At 45.2% G+C, this 11,571-nt stretch overlaps 1 protein-coding gene across 7 annotated transcripts in view; it reads left to right on the top strand.

Annotated features, from left to right (window-relative positions):
• Window positions 1-3,330: 3,330 nt before the first annotated feature.
• The window catches only part of PPIL2 (peptidylprolyl isomerase like 2), a 116,033-nt gene continuing 107,792 nt past the window's right edge, over window positions 3,331-11,571 (top strand). For 2 of the 7 annotated variants that reach the window (XM_073312714.2, XM_073312720.2), the window contains exons 1-5: window positions 3,341-3,628; window positions 5,764-5,813; window positions 7,662-7,707; window positions 8,328-8,390; window positions 9,362-9,413. In XM_073312714.2, coding sequence (XP_073168815.1) covers window positions 3,597-3,628; window positions 5,764-5,813; window positions 7,662-7,707; window positions 8,328-8,390; window positions 9,362-9,413 — 243 coding nt within the window. In that variant the 5' untranslated portion in view covers window positions 3,341-3,596. Of the gene's footprint in view, window positions 3,629-5,763; window positions 5,814-7,661; window positions 7,708-8,327; window positions 8,391-9,361; window positions 9,414-11,571 lie in introns of all 7 variants that reach the window. The other 5 variants (XM_073312717.2, XM_073312718.2, XM_073312716.2 and 2 more) reach the window with 5 other exon arrangements.

Below are 11,571 nucleotides of genomic sequence, written 5' to 3'. Positions count from 1 at the left end.
AAACCAGGAGGGTTGGCAACCCTACAGCACCTACATACTAGGGTGACAGCCATGTTAGAAATGCAAATACCTCACATAACTGCAAATTCAAAATGGAAAGCAGTTTATAGGCTAACTTTTGGGAGTGGGAGGAGGGGCGTCTGCTTGATTCTGAAGAGAAATAAATACTGAAAGCTGAATTCTAATTTACATTACTTTGAGTCAGGCTGGGCTTGGAATAGCTGTTATGGATTCTATAATTAGCATATTTTAAAAGTATCCCTCACTTTTGAAGTAATGATTTCTGTGGAATAGTGAAAAACTGAACAGAGTTTGAGAGCTGCAATGTGAAAGCTTTGCTACAATGAAGGCTAACAAAGAAAACAGGAGTTCAGGGGTTACGATATGAGTGAGGTGGCTGTGGTCTTTGGACGTTTAAAAGCTCACTGGCGCTGTTTGCTGACTAGGTCAGACCTCAGCGCAACCAACATTTCCATTGTTATTGCTGCTTACTGTGTGCTCCATAATATCTGAGAGAGTAAGGGGGAGATGTTTATGATGGGGTGGGAAGTTGAGGCAAATTGCCTGGTGTCCGATTTTAAGCAGCCAGACACCAGGGCAATTAGAAGAGCACAACTAGGTGTGCTGCGCATCAGAGAGGCTTTGAAAACCAGTTTCATGACTGGCCGGGCTACAGTGTGACAGTTGTGTGTGTTTCTCCTTGATGCAAACCTGCCCCCTTTATTGATTTTTAATTCCCTGTAAGCCAACCACCTTCCCCCCTTCGAAATAAAGTAACTATTGTTTTGAAACCATGCATTTTCTTTCTTAATTTAAAAAAAAACACAACAGACAAGGTAGCCCGGGTGGGATGGCGGAGGAGGGAAGGACAAGGCCTTCTGTTGCTTGGGACATCCTCTGGAGTGGAGTGGCTGGGTGCCCGGAACCTCCCCCCCTGCGTTCTTGGGCGTCTGGGTGAGGCGGATACGGAACTTGGGGAGGAGGGCATGCGGTTATACAGTGGATACAGCGGGGGTCTGTGCTCTTGTTGGCTTTCCTGCAGCTCCAACAGATGCTTCATCATGTCCATTTGTTCCCCCATTAGCCCCAGCATCGCGTCCTGCCTCCGCAGTTCGCGCTCACTTAACTTTTTCCTGGCCTTTGCCACTGAATGCCTCCATGCATTAAACTGCCCTATCAGTGTGGGAGGACTGCATGAGCTTGGCAAACATGTCATCGTGAGTGCATTTTTTTTCGCTTTCTAATCTGCGATATCCTCAGGGATGGAGATGATAGGGGGAGCGTAGAAACATTTGCACCTAGGGGGAGATAAAAAGGGAGAGTAAAATTTAAGATGATACATTTCTGAGAACAAAAGGGAGACTCTTTCACAGTGAATCGGCAATTCACAGCAGACAGCACATGTGCTTTAGGTACAAGGTCACATTTTGCTTTTTATATTGAGTGCCTGCTGGTATGGTGAAACATCACACACGGCTGTGCAACAGAATTCGGTTTCCAGGCAGTCATGGTAAGTCTTTTGGTACGCAGGGTTGGCTTCTTACGCCTTCCTAACATGTGGGAATGTTTTCAAACTGCAGCGCTCTCCTTTCCCAGAGCAAGAAATGTGTTGGGTTTCACATTTAAAAGGAGGGGCTGCAGCACATACCTCCTCCGACCCCTCCGCGTGGCTATTCTCTGGGATGATCCCTTTTAGCCAAGCGCAAACAGCCCAGCACGAACGGGGTCCTTTTTACTGTTCCCTTACAAAAATTCCCCTATTTCAACCAGGTGACGATGAATGACATTACTCTACTGAGGCTAACACAGAAAGATATAGACCGAATGTTGCTTGAATGCAACCAAAACCCAGGATCATTCACTGCCATGCTTTGTGCTGCAATGATTCCAGAATACTTGCTACTGGCTTGGCATGGTAAAGTGTCCTACCGTAGAGGATGAAATAAGGCAGCCCTCCCCCAAAACACTCTGCAAAGGCTTTCAGAGTACCTCCAGAAGAGCTTCATGGAGATGTCCCTGGAGGATTCCTGCTCTATCCCCAGACATGTGAACAGACTTTTCCAGTAGCTATACTGGCTGTGAATGCATCCCAATTCTTCGGGGCAAATCAAACTTTAAACACTATTACTTTTAAACCCTGTACTGTAGTTACAAATGTGCACTCAACAGAGGTGACTTCTCCAGCTTCAGGGTTGGGGATCCCACCTTGGGAGGGTATTGGCTCCAGGGTGATGGAAAGGTCCTGGCTGCCGGGGAGAACGGATTCACCACTTGCCTGCTGTGCATTCTCCTCTTCCTCCACAAAATCCTCCTCCCTGTTGTGTGAGATTCCCCCCTTACAGGTGTCCACAGACAGTGGTGGGGTAGTGGTAGGGTCCCCCCCTAGGATGCCATGCAGCTGATCATAGAAGCAGCATGTATGGGGCTCTGACCCAGAGTGACCGTTTGCCTCCTTTGTCTTTTGGTAGGCTTGCCTGAGCTCCTTAACTTTCACTTGGCACTGCTGTGTCCCTGTTGTAGCCTCTCTCCAACATGCCCTGTGAGATTTTGGCATACATATTTGCATTTCTTCTTTTTGATCAGAGTTCAGCCTGCACAGATGCTTCTCCCCATATAGCAATCAGATCCAGTGTCCCCCTTTCAGTCCATGCTGGATCTCGTTTGCGACTCTGTGGGGACTGCATGGTCACCTAAGGTGCTGAGTGCTGATGTGTTCTCCAGGCTGAGCAAACAGGAAACGAAATTCAAAAATTCCCGGGGCTTTTCCTGTCTACCTGGCTAGTGCATCAGAGTTCAAAGTGCTGTCCAGAGCAGTCACAATGGAGCACTCTGGGATAGCACCCGGAGGCCAATGCTGTCGATTTGCGTCCACACTACCTCAGATTCGACTCTGTAAGGTCAATTTCGGCACTACTCCCCTCGTGGGGGAGGAGTACAGAAGTCGATTTTAAGAGCCCTTTAGGTCGACCGAAGGGGGTTGGTTGTGTGGACGCGGTCATTTTCAAATCGACCTGACCCCCTAGCGTAGACCAGGGCTACCAGTTGTTCTATTAATGGGACCGACAGCTGGACGAAAGAGGCTTGCTGTTTTCGCTCCATCCCCCAGGGGTTTGGAAACGACACCCTGGCTCGCTCTTCTGCGGGATTACGGTCTGGGCGGCGGCGGGGCAGGGCAGCCTGAAGGAGAAAGATTTCAGAACTAAGTCCCAGCGCGGGAGGCTCGGCTGTGCGCACCTGCACTGCCTGGACCCTAGCTCCTGTCCCTTGCGCGCCGCGGCCGGGGCGCCCCTTCTCCCAGCACGGCGGACTCACGCTAGGCCAGGACCCAGGACTCTCCCCAACAGCCCGGCGACGCCAGGGCGGGGGCTGGAAGGAGCGGCCGGAACGGTAGTTGGGGCGCCCCGGTTCGGCGGGGGGACCAGTTTAGCGGCGCACGCCGTGGTACCGGAAGTCGCTGTGGTGCCCGGGAGAGCCGGCTTGGCCCCGGAGGAGCCCGCCGGCCGGAGCTAGGGGGTCCGCCCCAGCTTGGGGTCCGTCCCCGCCCTTGGTAGGGGCCGCGTCTCCTGCGCCGGGGACGAGCGGGAGCCGCCGCCGCCATGGGGAAGAGGCAGCACCAGAAGGATAAGATGTGAGTGTGTGAGCGGGGCCCCTGCGGGGGGGGCTGTCCTGGCGGGGCTCGGCCCGCGGGCCGCCTGCTACGGCCGCCGCCGTGGAAGCCGCTCGGGGAGGGTGGCCAGGCCTGGTTTCCCCAGTCCCACGCCCAGGCTGCTGCACCCCGGCGCTTCCCGCCCCGCGTTACAGGCCCTGGGCGCCCGAGCCGCCGCCCCTCGGCCTGGAAGAGCCTAAAGCCCTTCGCAAAGCCTGTGCGGGCCGCGCTGCCTAATGCGGCTGCCTCTGGGGCCTGCGGAGCGGTGTCCTCGGAGCCAGGGGCCCTCAGAGCCGCCCCCTTCCCTCCCACATAGGGGCTGCGTGGGCAGAGCAGGCAGGGCCAGGGTCTAGGCCGGTGGTTTTCAAAGTACTGGTGACCCTTTCCCATAGCAAGCCTCAGAGTGTGACATCCCCCCCCGCCTTATAGATTAAAACCACTTTTTAATATATTTAACACCGTTATAAATGCTGGAGGCAAAGCGGGGTTTGGGGTGGAGGCTGGCAGCTCATGACCCCCCATGTAAAAACCTCATGACCCCGGTCCCGACTCCCAGTTTGAGAACCTCTAGTGTAGGCACAAGCCAATGAATGGGTGTGGCTCAGTGAAATAAGCTTCAGGTTTTAAAACAGGTTTCAGAGTAGCAGCCGTGTTAGTCTGTGTTCACAAAAAGAAAAGTAGTACTTGTGGCACCTTAGAGACTAACCAATTTATTTGAGCATAAGCTTTCGTGAGCTACAGCTTCATCGGATGCAAGACATTTAGGCTTTGTCTACACTGGTGAGTGAAAGACAAAACTATTGTTGTTTAGAGGTGTTAAAAAAACACACACCCTCCCCAGAAAGGCAGAAGTTTTGTCCATGTCGGCAGGAGCGCTCTCCTGCCGACAGCGCAGCTCGTTGTGGGTGGAAGTTTTCTGTCAGCAGGAGATCTCTCTCTTGCTGACAAACAGCGGCTACTCTGCGCGCCTTTTAGGGGCACAGCTGTAGCGGCACAGCCATGTTGCTAAAAGCTCTGTAGTGTAGAAATAGCCTTAGAGCTTGTCTACGTGGGGACATCTGGGAAAGTTAATACAAATTAACTAAAGGTGTGAATTTGAAGTTACACTACTTAAATCTGCAAGTCAACAGAACACCTTAATTTAGTCAGAATTAGAGTGGCCTTAATTTGGTTTAGTTTAGTTCACTTACAAAGTGAATAAAGATAAACTGAATTAAGGCCGCTTTAATTCTCAATAGCCGTCTCCACACAGGTATTTAAATGATTTAACTCCGTGGTTCTCAAACTTTTGTACTGGTGACCCCTTTCACATAGCAAGCCTCTGAGTTCAATCCTCCTTATAAATTAAAAACACTTTTTAATATATTTAGCACCATTATAAATACTGGAGGCAAAGCAGGGTTTGGGGTGGAGGCTGAACGACCCCCCCATGTAATAATCTCGTGACCCCCAGTTTGAGAACCCCTGGTTTAACTAATCCACTTCAAATTCACACCTTTTAGTTAATTTGGATTCTTTTTGCTGTATGCCCCATGTAGACAATCCTTTACTCTCCCAGGTTCAGAAGCGGCTAGGTAGGACAAAACTTGTCTGCTTTACAAGTACTGTGTGTAAGATCACAGCTTGGTTATGGGTTGGGATATCTGTGTTACACAATTTAAAAAAAAAAAAGTTTGGCTGGGAAAATATGAAACAGCTGTATTAGGGAGCTGTGGGTCAGCCTTGGTCCTTTAGCTCCCAGGCTTAAAGCACAGCTCCCTGATGTGATTGTGGAATTATGTTTTCCCATCCATGGTGACAATAAAAAAAAAAATCGTGTTATAACATGGATGTCACTACCTCTGACAGAATATGGTGACAGCACAGTATTGTTTTCTTATTATTGTGGTATTGCCCAAAGGCCCTGTTCTGGGTATTAGGAAGACCAAGGTGTGACACCTAATATCAGAGTTGGTTAATATTGGGTGAAGGTGTGAAGAAGTCAGGTAACTAAGAATGTTTAACATCACTTATTAATATAACTTTTTAAGTTTGAAAAGTCATCAATTTCTGCCAAATATAGTTAGTGTTGTAGTGCAATATATTAAGCATTAACACGTCCCCTCTTTACTCTTTAGGTACATAACATGTGCAGAATACACACATTTTTATGGAGGAAAGAAATCAGGTAAATGGTTTAAAGCTGCTGTGTTTTCTTTCTACATTAATTCTTTTGACTGTTTCTGTATTTTATGTGTATGTTCACACTTTAGTGCTGATGTCTCCTACCCCATACTTCCTTATTGTGCTATCATCAAAGTTGTGAATGACCTTCTCTTGGCTAAGTTTCAAGGCCTACTTGCCATGCTCCCCCCTTCTCCTTTCTGCTGCCTTTGATCTTGTTGGCTGGTCTCTCCTTCATCATGTCCTATCTTCCTTGCCTTTCTTGGTTGTATCCTCTATTGGATCTTGATCTACCTTTCCAACTATGCATTCAGTGCCTCTTTTTCTCTGTTTACTCTCTTCTTTTGTTGGAGACTTTCAAGGTGCCATTCTAGCCCTCTTTTCTTCTTTCTCTACGTCCTGTCCCCTGGTTACCGCATGTGTTTACTGTACATGAGTTTACTTATCACTTCTATGTCAATGACTTTCAGATATCCTTCTCCACTCTGGGCTTGTATCCGTTTCCTCAGGCTTGCACTTCCCACTGTCGCTGTGAGGTGCCATCCTGGATAGGTCATTGCCATCTCAATCTCAGCATGGCCACATTGGAACTCCTCCCAAACCCACTCCAGTTCCTGCCTTCTCAGTTAGCAACTCCATCATCCTTGTAGTCCAGTGGTTCTCAAACTTTTGTACTGGTGACCCCTTTCACATAGCAAGCCTCTGTGTGAGACCCCCCATTTTAAATTAAAAACACTTCTTTACATATTTAACACCATTATAAATGCTGGAGGCAAAGTGGGGTTTGGGATGAGGCTGACAGCTTGCGACCCCCGAAGTAATAACTTCATGACCCCCTGATGGGTCCCGTCCCCCAGTTTGAGAACCCCTGTTGTAGTCGCAGTGGGGTCCTGATACCTGTAGCCTGGATGTTATATTTGACTCCACCCTCTTTCTTCCCTCACAGTTAGGCTTCGGCCAAACCCTGTCACCTTTTCTTCCACAGAATTTGAAAACCTCACCCTTTTCTCTCCCTATAACTAAATCGCTTTTCCACATCCTGAGCATCTTCCACCTATACTTGTCATCTCCTTTCAGGTCTCTAATGCTAACCTTGTCAACAAATCCAAAATGCTATCGTTGCAACCATGTCATCCCCAGCTTCTCCTTTGAGTGTCTTTCGTAGTATCACATTATGTTGTCCATCAAACCTAAACTCCCTGTCTTTGCCTTCAGGGCTGTGCGTTATATCTCTTACCTGGTCTCACCCATTCTTTCCCCCACCCCTTCCAAGCGTCCAAGCCTCTGATGTCAGTTTAGACCTCATTTGTTTGTTTTTCCCATAGGCATCTCCACCCCTTCTTTCAGACTTCCCTTCATGCTGGGAGTACCCTTCCCTAACTTATTTACATGGTACATTTGACAGCTCTTTGTGTATTGTCAGTTTCACTTTTCCCCTTTATATTTGGTCAGCTTCCCCTGTTGTCAGTGTGGTTTTAAAGAGAGAGAAGGAAGAGATTAAAAAAAAGGATAATGTGGTTGTAAAACCACAAAAATTTGGGGAAGGGGGCAACCGGCCAAGGAATATCTCAACTACTTTAAAAACTTGCCTTTTCCTAAATCTTCCAGTTTCATTTGTGGAGCAGACTTGGGGTTTGCACTGCACTGGTTTGTGAAGTTTTGATTTTTGTTACTGTTTCACAAGATTTAGACTATTTGTCTTTGTCAGGAGCAAATTACTACTTGACATATCAAAACCAGTAATTTCCAAATATATATCGCTAAGGATTAATCATAAGTATCAGAAGCACTTTTACTGCCCAAAATACTCTGGATTTATTAAAGTTATTTTGCTTTTTGTTTTTGTAAACAGATATTCCACAAGCAAATTTTAGACGTTTATCTTTTGATCACTGCAGGTAAGATATAAAAAAAATCTTTTTTGTCTTGAGTCCTTAACCAGATCATGTTTCCTGTAGTGGTAGATAGAGCAGACAGACATCAGGAAAGTAACTATCATTCCTTAAAGTAAGACCAACAAAATTTCAGCAAGGATTGAAATGTATGTTTTCACTCCAAGAAGCCCAGTGTCTTAGAGGTTGTATGTAATAACTGTAAAGTTCAAAAGGAATATATAAACTGTAAAATTTGCAAAGAATTAACATGCAAAGTTCAAATAAGTTAATACTTATACAGTTCTAGACTTGATGCTCAAATTGTTCCCCTTCACTGTGTTTTATATCCTTGATCTGTCCTGCATCACTTAGAGCCAACGATTAAGTTGCAAGGACCTTTCACATCTTAGTTCTTTGTGCTTAGAATTTATTTCTTGCTGATGAAACACAGATGCTAGAATGAAAGAAATCAAGATGCAGTATTAGCAAGTTCCACATAGATGTAAGTTGCAAGGTTCACTTTATCTTCACTGATGCAGACCTGCTCTTAGGGCTCAGATAGAAGCTAATGATATTTGCTAGTTTAGTATTGTGACTTTCTAGGTGCTTTGATAAATCTGAAATAAATGTGTACTTTTTCCTAGTTTATCTCTGCAACCATTCGAATATCCAGTTTGCACACCAGATGGAACAGTCTTTGATTTGCTGTAAGTCATTCACTTCCATTTTTATTTTGTTTGTTTTAGTTTTTGTATAGGCTAAGTGACTTGCTCAAGGTCGTGACTGGAATCTGTGTCAGAACTGGGATTAGAACTCACAAGTTCCTGTCTCTCCCTCTGGTGCTTAGATTTCCAGTCCAAGTCTGTCTCACTTCTCAAATGGTTCTGTTTCTCAAAATCATAGCTATATGTAGAAGGCTACAGCTGTAGCTGTAAATGCACAGTGTTTCTGTGCTGGAGCAGCGTGCTTTTAACTGTGCTTCTTGGCAGAGGTTATTGCATGATGGTCCATAGCCTTTTGTGTTCCTACCAGTTTGAAAGCATGGCAGGGGAACTTAGGTGCGGAGGGACTTAGAGATTTATAGTACATGAAAAATTCATCATGCAGCAGCACTTGGGGTAACTGTGCTTACTATGTGCATTGGGAAGAGAAGTCATATAAACACTAAAATGCCTTCGTTTCCCTCTCAGCTCACTTACATTGGGTTTCATTTCTTCCTCTCTGGAGATGTACTCACCACTGTTAAACCGCAGCAGGCAGTCAGCGAAAACCAAGACCTGCAGATTAAAAAAATGCCTTTGTCTTTCATTTTTAAAAGTCAGAAGGGGACATTGTTTGTTTTGTTTATCTAATAAGATGAGCCATCCATAAATACAGTGGGGGAAAATTTTGCTGTGGAGTGTGCATCAGCTTTGCCTACTCAATTAGGGCAAATAACATTTTTGTAGGGTATGTAAAATATCACTTTGTCATGGGAGGAGTGGGTGTGCTCATACTGTACTGCAGCTTTGCAAAAGGTTATCAGTGATAAAAGGCCACTTGGTGCTGCTTGCCTCTTTCAAATACTTCTGTAGTTGGGCTTTCATAACCAGTTGGAGATGATAAAACAGGTCTTTAACAATGAACGTGGGTTCCTAATTCTGTGTATGACTTCCTGTCTTATCTCCTTTCTTTTCAGGAGTATTGTTCCTTGGATAAAGAAGTTTGGGACCAACCCAATCACAGGGGAGGTAGGTAGTAATGGTTTTATTAATAAAATACATGTTGTTTTACTTGCTTATAGCTCTTTCTTGATTTGTGAAGAGAGACACTTTTGTCTCTTTGTTCCATAAATGGGTTCTGTGGGCTTTTAAATGGCTATTTATAGGGCAAGTGTTGAAACTAAAATAGAGATTTACCAGGACATGTTTGTTTTAACCAATAAATGGGAAATCTTTCTGACTGAATGCTAATATCCACAATGCTCTCATAGTCCTAATTGCTTTCCCTGTGGAATGTAGTCTGTGCCTGATCCGTGCTTGGAGGGTAGGAGGGGAGAGGCAAGCATGAAAAATTCCCCACAATTTGTAGTGGAGGAGGCTGACAATGGGATGTTTAGTTCTCTGGAACTTAAACCCTTGGGCTGAATCCTGCTTGTCTTATTCCTGCATTGCATCTTGAACTTTCAGTGAGTCTATATGCATGAGTAAACTGACCTTACTTCCACTATCATTGATGCCCTCAAGCCTGATTAGTCAGAGCAATAATTAGGGTTCTAGAAAAGGCTCTGATTGGATTAGAAGGTCTGCTTGTGAGAGGGTAGCAGAACGGAACTTTGGTTAATGGCTCTTTTCAGTCAAAAATGAGTGATCTTAACCTGTGCTAATAACTCCAAAGGTTTTGCTGCTCATAATGCTGTTACATGTTATCGTAACAATATCCTTTTTAAAATATCTGCTGTGAATTTTCAAATCTTTTCTTCCATCTCGCTGTTTATAATAACCCCATGGAAGATTAAAGCTTAAACTGAAATGTGCTTTGGTATTCTTTCCTTCATTCTAAATGTATGCTAGTTTTGTTGTTGTAGGATTGCATATGAATGGTGAGTTTGTACAGCACTTTGGACATGTGAAGTACCATATACTTGTGAAGCATTATTGCTGGTGTTATGCTGCTGCCATTGATTTTTCTTTTGCTGTTCTTTTTAAAAAACAACAACATTAAAATATTTATTTGGGGGAATAAAAGACAAATAGTTAAAGACTTTGCAAACAGATATAAGCAAAACAAAAACAGATCAGATTTCAGGCCTACTGATCACAACTGTTCCTTTAATTATGGTCTGTGAAGGAGTCTTTCCTTGCAATATGCTCTCTAGAGTAATTGCAGTTTGTTCTTTGAGCACAAGATGGCAGTCATTACACAGAATTGTCACTAGACTGCTTTGATTTCAGTGTGCTGTGGAAAGAGATTGCTTTTTGAAATGTCTCCGGTGTCCTCTTCGATTACAGACTTCCCCAGCAGGCAGATGAGAGGAGATGCTTAAGTTGCATACAACATTCCAAACTCTAAACATGAGCAGACTCTTCTAGAGCAAATATTCTCTTCAGTATTATGCAGGCTGGTAGCAAACCTGCAAGGGTGTTAGTGTGTTGGAGAAATGATCAAAGCTCTTCTTTTGGTCAGTAGGAAAAGAGGGAACGATGGCCTTTTCATCCACTCTGCCCAGTCTGTAAGCACTTACAACACCACAGATCAGCTAAAGGCTTTTGGAAAGTTGTTCAAAGCCAGATAGATCTATTGTTCCCAGATAGTCAGATTACCTTTAAGACACCTATTCGTATTTAAAACCACGCAGAGCATTGTGTTTAAAAATGCTTTGTGCAAACACAAAACAAGAGGGAATAATAGAGACTTAGGTATGGTCGTATTGTCTCAGAGAAGCCCCTTTTCTTTTGATGCGTGGTGTGCAAGCCAGACCCAGGGAAGTTTCCCTGCTTTTCAGTAGAACATGAAGTGGTCCTGTAGCAAGGTTGTTCCATCTTACTATGTTAATTCAATAAGCCCTGTTCCGTGGTGGACCATGGCCATAATGAACATGGTGTTCTGACATGCTGACTCTTGTCTCAGGAACAGGCCTGTGTTGTAATTTCAGCTGATGAAGACTCTACTTTAAAGAACTAGTGAGGCCTGTGCAAAATGTTCTTAGTGATCTCTGAGAGCACTCAGTCTGTCTGTGAGCCATGACTCAGGTTTCCAAACTTCTGAGGCTCAGATACGCCAACCTGACTGCCCTCCTACCTCTCCTAAGTAGTAATCCCCTTCCTCCCGTAATCGCTCTCTGTGGAGAACCCAACCTCTGAAGGTTGGCGGGGAAGAGAGAAACCCTGTCTGGAGGGCCGTATCCTC

This window comes from Lepidochelys kempii, chromosome 15, assembly GCF_965140285.1.
Source record: "Lepidochelys kempii isolate rLepKem1 chromosome 15, rLepKem1.hap1, whole genome shotgun sequence".
In the NCBI taxonomy this organism is placed as follows: domain Eukaryota; kingdom Metazoa; phylum Chordata; order Testudines; family Cheloniidae; genus Lepidochelys; species Lepidochelys kempii.
The sequence above is the reverse complement of the archived record's forward strand: the minus strand, read 5'-3'. Positions and strand labels throughout refer to the sequence as shown.